At 53.9% G+C, this 17,136-nt stretch overlaps 1 protein-coding gene across 1 annotated transcript in view; it reads right to left on the bottom strand.

Annotated features, from left to right (window-relative positions):
• Positions 1-17,136, bottom strand: part of CFAP65 (cilia and flagella associated protein 65) — a gene marked incomplete at its 5' end in the record, with an annotated part of 41,328 nt that continues 24,192 nt past the window's right edge. Inside the window, 19 exon segments of the mRNA XM_027115751.1 lie at positions 1-133; positions 248-385; positions 1,070-1,221; positions 1,294-1,459; positions 1,999-2,127; positions 2,582-2,784; positions 3,022-3,066; positions 5,163-5,270; positions 5,463-5,576; positions 5,763-5,906; positions 7,057-7,215; positions 7,323-7,514; positions 9,923-10,033; positions 10,181-10,247; positions 10,538-10,714; positions 14,606-14,734; positions 15,045-15,258; positions 16,343-16,471; positions 16,928-17,078. Coding sequence (XP_026971552.1) covers positions 1-133; positions 248-385; positions 1,070-1,221; positions 1,294-1,459; positions 1,999-2,127; positions 2,582-2,784; positions 3,022-3,066; positions 5,163-5,270; positions 5,463-5,576; positions 5,763-5,906; positions 7,057-7,215; positions 7,323-7,514; positions 9,923-10,033; positions 10,181-10,247; positions 10,538-10,714; positions 14,606-14,734; positions 15,045-15,258; positions 16,343-16,471; positions 16,928-17,078 — 2,661 coding nt within the window.

Below are 17,136 nucleotides of genomic sequence, written 5' to 3'. Positions count from 1 at the left end.
CTAGAGCTGCAAGTCGGAGGGGGTGGGCGCTGGCGTCTGCAAACAGTTGGTGGGGGGCGGCTCAGTCGAGCCGGGCATCTCCGCTTGCTGCGGCCCCGGGGACGCCGCCGGCAGCGAGTCGGGAGTCAGAATCCTGGATGACAGAAAGCTCCAGGTAGCGGGGGTCGGGGAGAGGCTTCCCGCCGAGCCTGCCCGTCCCTGAAGCCCCTCGCGTCCCTCCAGCGGCCGCTGGCCCGGGCCCCCCAACCTGGGAACGCTGAGCGGCGGCAGGGCGATGACGCGTGGCCGCGAAGTGAGCACCACCTCCCCGCGGCTCGCCTCCACCAGGATGTTCTGGATCATGTTCTCCAGCAGCGCCTCCTGCAGGCTAACGAAAGCCGGGAGCCTACGGGGCGGGAGGCGGGGGCGCCGGGGTCAGCGCCGCCACCGACCGCGCTCTGGTTCTCCGCTGGCCTCCTCTGTGCTGTATCGTTTGCCGCGTGCTCTACGTGGATTCTCATTTTAACTCCCCGCCCTCCCAACACTATGAGGCGTCCTTGTTCCAATTTTACAGACGTTCAAACTACGGCTTAAACAGACCAAGTTGCCAAACGTCACGCTGCTGGTACACGTGGTGGGATTCGAACCCAGGGAATCGGAGTCCCCATCCCAGGGCCAGGGTTGGGGAAAGGCATCGAGCGATGAGACGGTGCAGAAGGGACTCCTGGGGAATCCCACCACAGACAGAAAACCCCAGAGCAGCCCCAGGGAAAGGCGGTGCAAGAAGAGGTGGTACTTTTCTCCTGGCTCTAAAAACTCATTTAAGAGACTTTGACGGCTATAATCACCCTCCTGGAAGTGGTGTGATGGTAAACGTTAATAGTCTGCTCTTGGAGAAGAAAATTAAAGCTTGGATCGCCATTTCGTAAATACTCCCACTGAGGCCTTAAGCGTCCAACAGTGATGTCAATGAACACTGAGTTGGAAAGAGAAGCTCACACAGGTAGAGCCCCAGCACACCATTGCCTCCTAGGAGCCTTCTGCACTTGACCCCGCCCCCGCCAACCCTCACCGTGGTCTGGCTGCTTACCGGCTGATGGCCTCCTTCTCATCTTGCTCTTGCTTCTCCTTCAGTGAGACCTTCAGCTGTTGCTGCCACTGCCATTTCAGGGACTCCTGGGACGTGGGCTGCAGCGTGGGCTTCGTCTCCGTCCAGGGCAACTTCTCTTCCTCCTCCTCCAGCTCCTCCTCTCCCCCCTCTTCCTTCTTCCTCAGGCTCCGTTTGTCTTCCGCCTCCTCTTTGTCTTTGCTGACCTCAGAGCTGCTGGAGGACTGAGACGTTGCTGGAGCTAAGTGCAGGCTGCCGTTCTGGGCCGTGAACCTTGCCGACTGCTCATTCCAGAACTGGCAGAAGTAAGGCATTTGCTCCACCAGGTTTCGGTCCACAGCCTCATGGAAGATCTTGTCCTCCAGCAGACCCCTGGGTGGCAGGGAGGAGGAGAAGGTCCTCACTGAGAGGCCTTGCAGCCCCCTGTGGGGGGCTCTGGCTTCAGGGGTTCCCCAAGGGGTGGTTCTTGGCTACTGTGTCCACAAACAGGTGCTAGGTGGGGGGAGGGGAGCCCCTGATCAGTTGCTCCCTCCCATTCCTTCTTTAGATAAAGGCATCTCTGGGCCCTGTGGATTCTTAAAGGTGAACATTATATGGTAGAGGAAGAGCCAGGATGTCAGAGTTACACAGATGAGGCCCGGAGCCCTGGAGAGACAGTGAACTGGCTCCAGACTGCATCTACCAGCCACGACAAGGCAGAACTCGGGACCCAGCCCTGAGGATCCCTCCAGCCAGCTCCATTAGAGCTGTACCATCCTCAAGGGCCTGGGACCACCAGTGGAAGGATCTTGTGAGGAAGTTCTATCTTTCAGGAAAGGAAGGGCTGGGATTTCAGGGGCTTTGGGTGGACCCAGAATTGACGAATGAACTAGGGAGATGGAGGGGTGAGCGTTTAGGGGGTGGGTGGTCACCTGATTATGGTGGTGAGACAGTCAGTCAGGAGCTGCTTCTCCTGCTTGGAGACAGGGGCCCACTTGTCCGTGGATACTTCCTCACCAGCCTCCGACTCCTCCCTGGGGTACTTCCTCTTTGGCAGCTCCCTGGGGCAGGCCGTGGCATTCTGAGTGGCCTGGGCAAGCCACCACGCTGGGGTTGGGGGCATAAGCAGTGATGGTGGCTGCCCAGTCATGAGGACATAGGTGAGTTTGGGGCAGCCCCCAGCCTTAACCCAACATAGTGCTGCTGCATTTGGGGAACCAAGCCCGACTCTCGGAGTGGGCACAGGACCTGGAGAGGCTCCAAGTTGGAAAGGGAAGGAAGGAGGGGAGGCAGGGAGGCCTAAGTGGGTTCCCCAGGGGCTCTGGCTCTTTGCCCCCTCCTCATAAGGGCCTAACAGTAATGGGGGCATTCTGGGCCCAGCAGTGCCCCAGAAGTCCCAGTGATACTGCACGTGCTTCAAGCCCTCAGCAAGGGTTAGGTCTGGGCAGTCCTGTTCTAGAGCGGGAGGGTGGCAGAGAACAGAGCAAGCAGACCCCTCCCTCCCTGAGAGTTCACCGGTGCAAGAAGTGGCGGGGAAAGTCAGAGAAGAAGTTGGCCAGGAAGTAGTCGGTGGCATGGGCGCGGGCAGTGAGGCCTAAGCTGAGCGTCCCTGGCGAGGGCGGCTGGGGGCATGGCCAGCGTGTCTCCTCCTTTGCGATCTTAAGGCTCCAGCTGGTTGGGCAGTTGAGACACCACTGGTTCTTGATGGGGGGCAGCGTCTTTGGGAAAGGGGAGGCATGGATGACAGGGGCTTAGGGACTGCACTCCCATCACTGATGGGTCCCTAGCCCCCCAACCAGGTCTTTTGTGACACCCCTGGCATTTCATCCGCACCCATTGGCACTTTCATCCCTCCCTTCCAGGAGACTAGACCAGAGGTTGGACGTCTCTCTGGAGAGGAAGCAAGGATCCTCTCAAGTTATCCCAAGGAGACAGGCCTGGGCTTACGTCCTCACCCTGTACTTGCTCACAGGTTCACAAGCTGTACAACACGCCCTTCTCTGTGGAAGCAAAGAGACCCCCTGCTTAGGACGCAAGAGGCCTAGAGGGACTCCCCTCTTCCTCCCCTTCCTGCTGACCCACGTAGGGCCTGAAATCAATGTCAGCACCTGCTGCCCCCTTGGTTCTGCCCAACTCCCAGCCACACCCTCTTCCAGAACCTTCCCTAGGGAAGTGCTGCCTGCAGACTTGGAAAATCTGGTTACCTAACTAAAGGAAAGAAATGGAGATGTCACCAAACAATGCAGGCTGCCCCAAGGGTACTTCTCTGGTGCCCTGGAGCTTTGTGGTTTGGCTTGATAAGGAAACAGCCTTCCTTATTAAGCCTTAATTCAGAAATCCCTTCTCCCATAGCCCTCAAGACATGATTTGCCTTCACAGTTGGGCCAGAGGTTCAGAGGGGAGTAGTGTCTCCCTGGGGGTTCAGTGTGGAGTACACAGGGGTGATCGAGGTGCAAGAATGCAACCGTGGGGACTTCCCTGCTGGCGCAGTGGTCAAGAATACGCCTGCCAATACAAGGGTCACGGGTTTGAGCTCTGGTCGGGGAAGATGCCACGTGCCGGAGAGCAACTAAGCCCGTGCACCACAACTACTGAGCCTGTGCGCCACAGCTACTGAGGCCCGCGTGCCTAGAGCCCGTGCTCCGCAAAAAAAGAAGCCACTGCAATAAGAAGCAACACAACGAAGAGTAGACCCTGCTCACTGCAACTAGAGAAAGCCCGCGTGTAGCAATGAAGACCCAACGAAAAAAAAAAAAAAAAAAAAAAAAAAATAGAATGCAACCGTGGGGAGGAGGATCCAAGGTGGATACTCTGTATCATTTATTATCAGTCTCCCCTGCATAAAGAGTAATAGCCTATGTTTAGTGAGTGCTTACTGGGTGCCAGGCACTGTTGTAGGCACTTTACATGCATTAACTCATTTAATCCTCGCAGCAGTGCCACAAAGCAGATAACAATTTATTCACATTTTAAAATATTTTGGGGCTTCCATGGTGGTGCAGTGGTTAAGAATCTGTCTGCCAATGAAGGGGACACGGGTTTGAGCCCTGGTCTGGGAAGATCCCACATGCCGCATAGCAACTAAGCCCGTGTGCCACAGCTACTGAGCTTGCGCTCTAGAGCCTGTGAACCACAACTACTGAGCCCGCGTGCCACAACTACTGAAGCCCTCGCGCCTAAAGCCGGTGCTCCACAACAAGAGAAGACACCGCAATGAGAAGCCCGCACACCGCAATGAAGAGTAGCCCCTGCTCGCCGCAACTAGAGAAAGCCCGCACGCAGCAATGAAAACCCAATGCAGCCAAAAATAAATAAATAAAATAAATTTTAAAAAGAATAAAATAAAATATTTTAACAACTTTTCTTTTTAACCTTTTCTTTTTTTTGGCCATGCTGCACAGCTTGTGGGATCTCAGTTCCCTGACCAGGGATTGAACCCAGGCCATGGCAGTGGAAGCCCGGAATCCTAACCACTAGACCACCAGGGAACTCGCTTTTTAACCTTCTTAATATGGAAAATTTCAAAAGTATTCAAAAGTGGAGAGAGTGCTACAAAGAATCTTCCATTACCCCCCACCCAGCTTGAACAATTAGCAGTTCATGGCCAATTTTGTCTCATCTATACCCCATCTCTGGATTATCTTGAAGCCAGTTTCAGATGTCATGTTACCCCCCATTATACAGTTGAGGGAACTAAGAGGTTAAATAACTTGACTAAGATCACAGAGCTAGAAATCATCAAAGTCAGGAAACAAACCCGGGCAATTTGTTTCCAGAGCCTGTACCTGAAACCACTACGCCACACTCTCTTCCATCAGAAGGTGAGCTCTGCCTGGTTTCCCCTGGGTCCCCAGTGCCCAGCACTGGGTGGGTATTCATTAAATACAGGCTACAGGAAGCAGGGAATGGTCAGCCAGCTTTCAGTATCCAGAGAGTCTCTGGGGGATGTGCTATGCTTAGCCTAATGAAAGAAATCTAATCTCTTAAGTCAGGCTGACCAGTTTTTTAGGACCACCTCGGATCACCACCTCTGTCCCCTCTGGCAAGGCCAATCGGAAAGCTCTGTGGTGTTCAAAGCCCACCCTGCCCTCATCACCTTTGCTTTCCTATCTGTGATGGTGAACTCCACTTCCTGCCGCACCTTCTCGTCCTCCCACTCCTGCAGTTCCTTACGGTACTGCGTCAGGAGTTTCTGCCGGTACACCTGTGGCTCAGGACAAGGAGAGAGAAGACGAAGGTCTGGAGGGCCTTGGCCTGGGCCTGTTCTGTGGGCCCCCCACTCTTCCAGAGGTTGGCCTTTGCCTCTCTCTGGGGGTCTGGGGATCTCACAGACCACCCCACACCTCAAGACTGGGAGCTGTGCACCATCCCAGCTTCTCGCTAAGGCTGATCCTACCTTGCATACCAGGTCCATGCTATAGAAGCTGGCATGCACTGAGGCCTTCAGGGTCACCACAAATGGGATCGTCTCTTCAGGAGCCACCTCTCCTCTCATAGGACTCACAGACACCTGTTTATTTTGGGAAGGAGTCTCTGGACCTTCACAGGGATTGTATGGGACAAGACGGGATAGGGGGTGGGATGGGGTGGGGTGGGATGGGGTGGGATGGGATGGACTGGAACGGGGTGGGATGGGATGGGATGAGTCTAGAGCCCCTCTGGAGGTTCTCATTCTGCAAACACAGGGAACTCTCACCTCCCCAAAGTCTAGAGCCTTCCGCTGCCAGACAAAGACAATTGTCTCATCCTTGGAGATGTTGTTGAGGAACAGCAGGCGGCTGCACTTGCTCTGCACAGGAATGTTTCCCAGGGAGATATGCGATTGGGACAGGAAGACGTTCTGTTGGTGGAGACAACACAACAGCAACTTTGGGAGGTGAAGAAGTACTCAGCATAGCAACCACTACCAGTCACTGAGTGCTTTCAACAGGCCAGGTACCACTGTAGGCAACTGACATGCATTTGATCCTCACAGTGGCCCAATATATAGGCCACTACTATATATAGGTACTACTAATCATCTTCACTTTATAGATGTGCTGCTGAGGTTCAGAGAGCATAAATAATTTTCCAAAGGTCTCTCACAGGCACAGCTGGGATAAACCCTGACAGTCTCACTCTAAAGCCTATGATTTTGACCATTACAATAGGCTTGGAAGGGCTGAGAAATCAGAATTCGCTTAGAGAAGGCAGAAGTAGAGGCGACAAAATTCGTCTCTGAAGGATGGTTGTAAATTAGTAGGTGATCAGCTGTTGGCACCTTCACTGCGCACACAGCAGGCGCTGTGTTGTAGGGGTGTCTGGAAAGATTGAGGCCATGGAAGGGGCACTTTCTCTCTGTCTAGACCCTGAGTGCCTCCAGAGCTGAGACTTTGTCTGGCTCTTCTCTGTGACCCCACAGTACTCATCCTTCGGTAAGAGTCCAAAGAGGGTAGGAGTGGAAGAGTGGACAGGCAGATGCATTGGTGGATAGTAACTGGATGAGTGCATGGAGAGATACGTGGATGAATAAACAGGCATGTGGACCAGTGGGGAAATGGATGGATGCGTCATACCTCCCAACAGTGAGGAGTGTGTGAACTAAAGGTAGTATTACTGACCCTAGATATTTCAGCAAAATCCATCTACATCCAGGGGAGAGACTGTTCTATATGAAGATAATATCTCAGTGCCCTAGACTGGCAGAGCTTCTTTTTTCTCCTTTCAATACCTCCATTCCAATGCCCAGAGGCAAGGGCGGGTGGAGGGCCCTGCAGCAGGTGGAGTGCTGGAGCAGGAACACCTGTGGGCACTAGGTGGCAGGGTAAGCCTCTCATGGAGCTGGTGCTGCCTCCTAAACCTGGAGGAGGGCTGGGTCCAGGTTCACCTCGGCATCGCTCCCTTCTCAACTCCGTCTCTTCTTTCGCAGCCTCCCCACCCCTCCGCAGTGGACACCCTGGACCCTCAGTCTCCTCCTAGGCCTCAGGCCTTCCCAGATCCCTTCCCCCTACCTGTCCAGGAACCATCAGCCTCGAGTGGATGGAGCTGTTGTCCCATGAGGAGATGTTGTGGAATGGGGCTGTGTCGCCCATGATGTTAGGGTCATAGCCCACTCCCTGGAAGCGGATGATGGCTGAGTTCCATCCCAGGATGTGTATGGGCACATCCACCTGGGAAGTTAGGAAGGTAGGGGAAGGCACTGGTCAGAGCAAGGCCCGCTGGGGAGGCCACCTCCAACCCCCGCCCCAAGCACGTGTTAGCCCAGGCTGCTGCTCACCATGTAGGTCTTGGCCTCAATAGGTGAGAAGATCCAGAAGACGAGAGCAGTTGTACCTGGCTGGATCTCCCCTTTGGGGTTGAGGCAGCAGAAGATGGGGTGATCAAAATTTTTTTCCTGAACCTGCGACAGGATGCTGGTCTGGATCTCATATGTCACGGGCACCGAGCCACCATTATACAGCTCATAAATCTGCAGGGGGAAGGAACAGGGAAATCTCCACACCAGCTCTGGGCTGCAATGCAGAGAGCCTGGGATTCTGTGTCCACTGTAGGAGGGCAGGCTGATCCCTGTGACGTCACCCTTACAGTCCCAGAGCTCCCTTAAATACCTCTGATTTCCCGTATGGCTTGATCACCCAAGAAGTATATAACTGTATTTTCAACCTGTGACATTTTAGTATAATCTGTAATTCTTATTTTATTTGCTCTCAACTTACCTTATTTTATTTTATTTACCTCAACTTATTTTATTTACCTTACCTTATTTTATTTACTTCAACTTAAGGGGACACTAACACTTGTGTCCCTAGTGTTGGAATTTAGGGGAATGTCCATGCGTACACCATCCAGACCCTTCATCGTTTTCTAAGCTCTCATTCTAATTACCTGTGAGGCAGCCACTCCATGTCTGCCATTAGAGGTCATTGTGCTTACAGGCAGATAAGGGAGCAGAAGGAAGATATGAGGTCCCCCAAGACTAACTCCACAGTTGGGGAATCACAGAACGGCCTGCCTGAAACCAGAGATCTTCTGGTCCAAGCCTCCATGTTAGAGATGAGAAAACGGAAGACAGTGAGAATAAAGAGTTTGTCTGGATTCAGGTCCAGCCCCTCATCTTTCTCAGCACCCACCCCTGAACGCGCTGATGCTCTTTCTCTAGCTTGGACCACCCTCTGAGCTTCAGACCTGGTATCAAACTACCACTAAACATCTCCTCCTGGTTGTCTCATAGGCCTCTTAAATTCAGCCAAAACCCAACTCTTCACTCTAAAACCTATTCCTCCCCCTGGCGTATCTTGTTCCAGCAAATGGCACTACATACTTCCAGTGGCTCAAACTAGGAATCCAATATGTTTTTCATCCATCCCTTTCTCTTACTTCCCAGATCCAATCCCCAGTAAGTCCCAGGGATTCTGTCTTCAAAATGTAAATTAAATCTGTTCACTTCTCTCTGTTTCCTCTGCCCTCTTGCAGGTCCAGGCCACCATCTGTCATCATCTTATGAACGAAAAAGGCAGCTTGGCTGCAGTTGTGGAGTTTGGCTGGAGGTACAACTGGGTCTTCTCCAGACCTGGGGGCCTTTTCCATTGTCTATGTTCAGGGCCATGGGGGAGTGGTCTGATCTCTCTGGAAAGCTTTCCAGGAGGCATGTGAGTCTTTGCCTTCTCTTTTGAGGGTCTGGGTTTCTGGGTGGGGCTTCTGGGAAGCCAGTGGCGTAAAGGGTGGTGTAAGGCAGTGGGCAGAGCTCGGGACTATGAGATCCCCTCTCAGGTCTAGGAAGCCCATTCCTGTGCCTCTCGGCTAAGGGGCTAGAGGCCCCTGCCCAGAAACACAAGGGCTTCTCAATTGTTAGAAATTTCAGAGTGATGAAGTGTTTGTGAAAATACTATATCCTCTCTTGGAGATTTCCAATGTACATTTTCAGAACAAAGGAAACTGATTCCCTCCAATTAATAAATAAAATTCTATAGCTTTGAGGATTTACATTCTAGCTTTTCATGCTCCGGACAGATGCCCTTTTTGGGGGCAGTGATTTTCAAACTGTGACTGAGACCCATTAGTAAGCAGGTCAGGAAACCAATTTATCAGGTCACGTCCAGCATTTAAAAAATGGAACAGGGCTTCCCTGGTGGTGCAGTGGTTAAGAACACACCTGCCAATGCAGGGGACACGGGTTCGAGCCCTGGTCCGGGAAGATCCCACGTGCCACGGAGCAACTAAGCCCGTGCGCCACAACTACGGAGCCTGCGCTCTGGAGCCCGTGAGCCACAACTAATGAGCCCGCACACCACAACTACTGAAGCCCGTGCGCCTAGAGACCGTGCTCCGCAACAAGAGAAGCCACCGCAATGAGAAGCCCGCGCACCGCAACGAAGAGCAGCCCCCGCTCGCCGCAACTAGAAGGAAGCCCGCGCGCAGCAACGAAGACCCAACACAGCCAAAAATAAAAATAAGTAAAATAAAATAAATAAAACATTTAAAAAAATGGAACAGAATAAAATAAAAAAGAAAACATCAGAGTACTTAGCACGTAGTGGTGACGTATTGATTTGTTTTGTTTCAGTTGTATGTATGTATTGGGTTTTCCAAAATATATTAGTGTGGCTCATGGTCAAAGAAGTTTGAAAAACCCTGTGTTAGAGGAAGGAACTCCCTGCTTTTGCATGGGAATGAGGCCTGGCAAAAGGTTTAGAACCAGTGCCAAGAAGCTGAAGCCTCTCGCCTTGGGTCTCTCCCAGTTGCCCAGTCTTGGGGTTCAACCTGTCACCCCACCTCTTAGAGTGAGGGCAAGGTCCTTGTCATCCTGTCAAGGGCTGATACAGATACACAGAGATCAATACTGAAGCCTCCTGGTGACCAGGACAATGTACCACTGACCTGCCTTGGGGGCAGTGTGTCGCCGATGGGGACGGGGATGAACTGATGGCTGGTGGAGGTGAAGTGCACGTACTTCTGCTCCAGCTTCACTGTCACACCTATGAAATTTAGCTGGAAATAGAAAGCCTGTGAGTAGCATCCTTCCCTGGGAGGAACTGAAGTACCCAGCAGAGAGATCTGGACCCCATCTCTCTGGGGAGCACGGCTCCCTGTGCCTCTCTCTTGGTTTTCCAGGACAGGACCAGGGCTGGGCCTCACCAGGATCTCCCGGCCATGGGACACCTTGAAGAGCACCGGGAGGCGATCAGTGCCAATGAACAGGTGGCTGGAAGGGAGGAGAGAGTCTGGGATGAGTTACTGAGCCCTGGTACGAGTGGAAGAACAAGCGGTCATGGCACACCTATGGCTTTGGGGCAGCTACGTGGAAACCCTTGAGCTGGGATGGGGCAAGAGGAAAATTAAACTTCCCCTGCAGGTGGGAAGGTGGGGCCTTCTCAGGGTGGTGGCCACTCAGGATACCCTGGAGTCACACAGTGCAAGGCCAGCGTCCTCCAGGAGTCGGGGGGAAGGGGGTCTCCAGGACTGGAAGTGCAGGGCGGGCGGTGGGGGCAGCACCTGTATCTGAACTCCACCATCTGCTCTTGCCCAGGACCCAGGCTCCCAGCCTTGGGGCTGATGGAGAATATGCAATTGTCCTGCACGCGCATTTGGTGCAGCTCAGTGCAGTCGAAGTCCACCTGCTCTGCCCACAGCTCCAGGTCGATCTGCTGGTCACTTGGGAAGAGGAAGGCCCTGGGAAAGGGGTGCAAAGCAGAAGGGGTGGAGCCTCTCAGTCAGAGCAGAGGCAGGAGCTCTGAGCCCCAGGCAGGATGGATGGAGGCCTTTTCTTCATCCCCCAGTAGGCAAGCTCTCCCATGCATGGCCGGGCAAATGCGGCAGTTGTGGATTCTCGTTTCATAATGGCCCCCAAACCCAGGAACAGAAGCAGGGTCCTGGTGACTAAATGGAAAGCGGAGATTGGGGCTCGCATTGTGGGTGCCAGGGGTCAGGGTGCTGCTTGTATATGTGGGCCACTTTGAGCTGGGCACTGACCCTGGAGGGGTTTGTGTGACAAGCTGTTAGGAAGGGCCATTTGAGCCACCTAGAAATGCCAGCAGCACCAACCAAGGGTCCCCAAGAGGGCTGGTAGTCTTGAATCCAAAGCAAGGCTGGACATAGAATGAGTGCCCCTGTAATGCCTGGTGCTGTACTAAAGCAGATAATGCACTCTAAATGGTGACCAAATAAGTGACCAAGGGGTCCCAAGGTCACGATCTGAAAAGAAGATCCCTGCGCTCTCAGAGGGATGGCACGGAACTGTCCTCAAAACGGGCAGAGGTTATGAAGAGGCAACGGCCAGGAGGGGGAAGGAAAACAGCCAACACATCTGAAAAGGCTCAAGGGGAGTCGGGAGATGCAAATCAAAACTCCCTTGAATCAATCTTAAATATTTTCACATCTGAATCGTGACAAATAGTTACATCCAATGCTGGTAAGTTTAGAAACAATGACATCTTCGAACATAGGCAGGGAGAGAAGAAATTGCTACCACCTTTTGTTGTAGGAATTATGACAGCATCTTTTAGAATAAAAAGTGCATAGAATAAAAAATGCCCTTTGACTCAGAAATTCTATTCGGGGGAACGTAAGTATGCAGGCAGGCAGGCAGGCACGCACGCACACACACACACAGACACACGTACTCACACAAGGATGTTGATTACAACTTTGTTAGTGATGGCAACAAATATTAAAAAGCACCGGGAACAACTAATGTCATCTAATAAAGGAGTGGTTTTAAAACATAAGGGCCATTCATATTACAGAATACTATGCAACTATTAAAAAGAATGAGTTAGATCTATACGTCTTGATCTTTATTGATCTATAGGGAATGTTATTGACATAATGCTGAGTGAAAAGGTTATTGCTATAACGCTGAGCAGAGAGTAATACGTGTAACATCATGCCATTATGGTAAAAGAAATGAAAGGGTAGCTGCGTCCCTGTGTCTGTGCCTTGTACCAGTGCTGAGAGTGGAAGCTCATGCCAAACCCTCCAGGGCAGACTAGAGAGGGAGCTGGGGTGTTTCTTACTTTTCTTCCATCACCCTTGTATTGTTTGACTTGCTACAGGCGAATAAACTGTTTGGTCATTTTATTTGCGGGATATTGATCAGCGGCAAAACTGGTGATCTTGATACTTCGGGGATGTCTGGATGGTTTCCCTCTTGGCCCTCACCCGGTCTCCCTCCAAATGATCGCAGTCCCCTTTTCCCTGCCAGTCCTCTGGTGTGGGCCCCCATCTTGGGACTGTGGAAGCCTGCCAACCTGTCCCCCTGCCTCAAGCCACGAATCCTTCTCAGAAGGAGAAGGAGTCCAAGGCCCTGCCCGTCCCCCTATCAACGTTGCAGCCACTCTGTGGCCTCTTCTCTGACCCATGTCCGCGCTACACCCTCCGTCTAGGAGGCTTTTCGCAGCCTCTCTTGCCTCCGCTCCCTGGGTTGCAGGTCTAGCTTGGCTGTGGCTTTCTCCAGGAAGCCTTTCTCATGTGCTCACCCCCACCTACCACTTCCAAAACAGAGGCAAGCGGCTGCACAAGCCTCTGTCACAGGGCTTGCCACCCTGCGCCGAAAGGCCGGTCCGCCCCACCTGGAGGGCAGGCCTGGGCTCATCTGCATTGCTATTCTGAGCTCTGGGCCTGAAGCCTACACCTGGGAAGCCCCAGTCAACATTAAGCCAATGACTTAATGAATGAGGGAGGGAACAGATGATGTTAACCCGTATATCTGATGCCTGTGAGGGATCACCCCTTAAATGCACGGCAGCTTTTCTGTCCTGCCTGCTGCTGCCCGCAGGCCAAGTCCACACTCCCCATTTCTTACTGGTCTTGGCAGGAATAAAACCTTCAGTCTGTTCCTTACGAGTTTAGCAGAGACCCGGCTAGAATTTTCAAAAATAGCCTTCTAAGAAATTGAAAGGGAACACAACAACACAGAAAGCCTAGGAGAGTCAAGCCTTCCAAGGAAGGTTCCCTGCGTTTGGAATCCGGGAACGAGCACGGACTGCCTTCCTGAACCTCCAATGATGTCCCAATGGACGGCCCAGCTCGGTGGGCACTCTGCCCGGCTTTCCTCCCGCCCCAGTTTCCAACAACCTGGACCCTCTCCATAGAGAGTGTGAGCTGGCTTGCTCCTACACAAATACACACGCACGCACAGTCCACCAAAGTACCCTGCTCCACACCAGGACACAGGCCAGCGCCGCTTTTCCTGCCCCCACTCCTGAGCCCTGCAGGGGCCTGGCTCCCAGCCACTCAAACAACCCCGGGAATGGCAGATCCAGAGCTCCAGGCGGGCCCTGGGCCTCCCCCACCAGCCTGCCAAGCTTCCCAGTCACTCAGGGCCAGGAGCCCTGAGTTAGGCACAGTCCCGGCCCTTCTCAGACAGAAGCCGCCTAATAAATCAGCTCCCCCGGCATCCTCCACCACCGGGAGGGGCAGGACGACCCGGAGAGTACAGGGTGGCCACTGCACCCCGGATGATGCAGCCCCCCACCAGCCTCACCCACGCGCACCCCATGCCTCGGCTCAGGCAGGAAGGTTCCTGAGATCACAGATGGCCACCCCCTGCATATGTTCACCCTTATCCACTCACTGCCATGCCCAGGCTGGGCCCCTGGCTCTCTCCCCCAAGCCTGACCCAGACGGGGACACTTCTTTCTCACCTCCATCTAGCCAAGCAAAGTTGGAAGTCATCAGAAGGAAGTTTACTAGGAAATCGAGGCGCGTGGCAGAGGAAGGGAGGGAAAAAAAGAAATGGCGATGGCATGGAAACAGGATGCTTACTGGGCACCAGCTTGGGGCCCCAGTGGGAGGAAAGCCAAGCACAGGAAGGGCCCAGCTTGGCGGGCTCAGGTCTCCAGGCCTGGGCCCCCTGTGATTGGGGAAGTGCAGCCTGCCCCATGGCCAGCCTCGACCCTTCCTGCAGCTCACTGGCTTTGCTTAGCCCTGTCATCTCCCTGACAACGGCGCTGTGGCAGCAGAGCACTGTCCTTCCCTGCCAGAGACCCTCAACTCGGCCCTGTGCAGGCCTGGCCCCCATTGGCCTGTCGGGGCTGCCCCAGTGCCTAGCACAATGCCTGGGACGCAGGAGCACCTCGCAGCTTCTTGCTGACTAACCAGTGTAGGTGGGGATTCTGGAGTTGGACAAATCTGGGCTTGAACTTGGCTCTGCCTCTAATGGCTGAATGCTCTTGGTTGAGTCCTTAGCCTCCTATCTGTGAAAGAGTCAGCAGAGGGGGATTTTTTTCACAGGGTCGGTGTGAGGCTCGGAGGAGAAGAGGCCATAAAGGCCAGCAGCTAGCATGTAGCAGATGCGTGATGGTTACTTCTCATTTCTTAAGCTCTGAAGATGACCCTGCCAGTCTCCATAGGGTGATTCGACCATTTCTGAGCCTGTGGACCCGACTCAGCCAGTGACAGGTCTGGTGTCCTGCTGGGCGACCCTAGTCCCACCCTGGCCTCTACATCCTTCAGTGGGGGCGGGGGGCACACTTCACAGACACCAGGCATCCAGGGCTACCACCAGCAAGAGAAGGCCTCCAAGGCCCTGTCCCCCGGGCCCCCCGGGCCCCCACACTGTACCAGTCCAGGGGCACCACTCCACCGTTCTTCAGGGCCAGGAACACCACAGAGGGTGGGGCATCTATTGGTGCTGCCCCAAAATTGAAGTTGAGCTTCAGAGGGGTGAAGACAGAGGGGATCTGGCTGGTGCTGTGTGGAGCAGAGAAATGGTCTCAGAAACAGGGCTGCGGACAGGATGGGGCCCTTCCAGGGGTGGCTGGCTTGGCACCCATCTCCCCATAGGTGGGAATTGGAGAATCTGGGACTCAGGGGCAGGGGTGGGTCAGCACTTTAGACCTCAAGCCCATCCCTGCCTTCTCCATGCTCCTCCGGGGATGGGCAGGAATTGGGGAGGAGATAGGGACCCCCTTCTTGGACAGGGCCTGGGGCTGAGGGCATGGACGGAAAGCTCCAAGAACATCCCCAGACAGGCCCTGCCTCTCCCCCAGGCCCACCTCACCTGTGCCGGGTGGGCGCTTGGTAGGTGAGTTCCCAGGGGGTGGGGTCGCGCTCCAAGTAACTGTTGAGCAGGTCTAGGGAGAAGAGGCGCCACAGGTGCTTCCGGGTGATGCCCTCGGCGCTGCCCATGGAGCAGATATCCAGGATGGAGAGTAGGGGGTACACGGCCATCAGGGACACGCGACACAGCTCCTGCTTCTCCCCAACCTTGTTATCTGGGGGAAAGCGGTGCGAGAGAGAGGGGTGGGCTCACCTCCCAGCTCCCCTGGGGCGGGGCGTACAGGCTGAGGATGCAGGGGTCCCGGGAAACCTGTCCTAGGACCCTTGCCAGGAGCAGACTCTGGGATGCTTCCAACAACAGCCAAACTTTATCTGATACTTTCTATGGACCAGGCACTGTCCTAAGAGCTGTGCAAACACCACTGTGCACTGTTCTCAAACTATTGATTACACTTACTAATGGCTTTATTGAGATATAATCTATATGCCATAAAATTAACCCTTTTAACACATACAATTCAGTGATGTTTTTTGTATATTCAGAGTTGGGCAACCATCACCACAAATTTTAGAACGTTCTCAGTCTTTCCCAAAGAAACCCAGTACCACGTAGCTGTCACTCTCCGTTCACCCCTGGCAACCACTAATCTACTTTCTGTCTCTGTAGATTTGCCTATTCTGGGTGTTTCACATAAATGGAATCATACAATGTGTAGCTTTTTGTGACTGGCTCCTTTCACTTGGCGTAATGTTTTCAAGGTTTGCCCGTGTGGTAACATGTACTTTATTTTTTTGCCTGTGCACCATTATTATCCCCATTTTAGAGATGTGGAAACTGAGGCATAGGGAGGTTAAACAAGTCGCTAAGATTACATGGCTAATAAGTGCTGAGGCCAGGATCCAATTCCAGGGAGTCCACACTCTTAGCCACTCTCCTGTGCTGGACTCTTATTAGGCAGCCCCGGGGCAGGATGGTAACAACCTCATTTTATGAAGGAGGAAACTGAGGCCCAGGGCAGCTGAGGATTTGCTTACGATCCCACAGTAAATCAGCACAGCGCCCAGCCCTTCACGTTGAGTCCTCCACAGCTCAGGCACACACAAACGGACACCCACACATACAGATGTGGTTGGTATGAGGCATATACACCAGACACCCAAAGGCACACCCTGGCACACTCACACCCACTCTGCCAGCTCTGTCTGAACCCTCGGCATCCTCCCACCCCAAGTCCTGCTCACACAGTCCTCCCCCTTTCCTCCCTGGTCCTGACTCTCCGTGCCAGATGGCCCAGGTACCTCTGTGGGAGAGGAGAGAGTAGTTGATGGTCCAGGAGTACTGGGAACGGTGTTTGGGACAGGCGGTCAGGCAGATGGTGTCCTGGGACCGGGGCGGCATGCTCCCCTCTGTGCGGTCCAGCTGCAGAGCTGTTCAGGAATGACCGGGTGGGGTCAAGGGCAGAGGAGGCCCTCAGTACAACACAGGGAGGTCCAGCCTTTCCTCTTGCTCCACCCCAGATACTCTCCCCTGGACCAGCATTGCTCTGGTTAGAGAGCAGGCCCTGAGCCAGGAAATGGGGAGCAGAGTGCTTCCTCCAGATCAAGACAGTGTGAGGACGTGTCTTGGTGTCACTGGCATCTGCTAAGCACTTTGCGCCACCTAGCTGCCCGGTGAGGCAGGCTCCACCAGCAGCCCCATTTTACAGATGAGGGAGTTGAGGCTCAGAGAGGACAATCACCCGGCAACGCCACACATCTAGGAAGTGGAAGCACCACGTTTTAAGCCCTGCTCTGCCTGCTCCCGAGCCATGGTCTGGTTAACCAGTCTTAACCAGCGCCCCTCATTGCCTGCCTCCCAGCCCAGTCCCGCCCAGGCCTGAGTACCGAGGGGGCCATTGCCGACAGCCTCAGGGCTGCACTGCTCCAGGAACAGGCGGTAATAGAGGGTGCAGTTGCCGTCATTCAGGAGCACCAGCATCCTGGTCTGCTCATTGTTCACCAGCACGTTCCCAAAGTCCAGCTCCTTTTCCTTTGCCTGAGGGCCAGAGTCAGCCAGGCCGGGGTGGGGGGCTCCCCCAGGTCCACGGCCCCGT

Source organism: Aethalodelphis obliquidens, unplaced genomic scaffold (genome assembly GCF_003676395.1).
Source record: "Aethalodelphis obliquidens isolate GAN/ISIS:26980383/991018 unplaced genomic scaffold, ASM367639v1 scaffold2, whole genome shotgun sequence".
Classification (NCBI taxonomy): Eukaryota; Metazoa; Chordata; class Mammalia; order Artiodactyla; family Delphinidae; genus Aethalodelphis; species Aethalodelphis obliquidens.
Note: the sequence above shows the minus strand (reverse complement) of the source record. Positions and strands in the feature narration are given on the sequence as shown.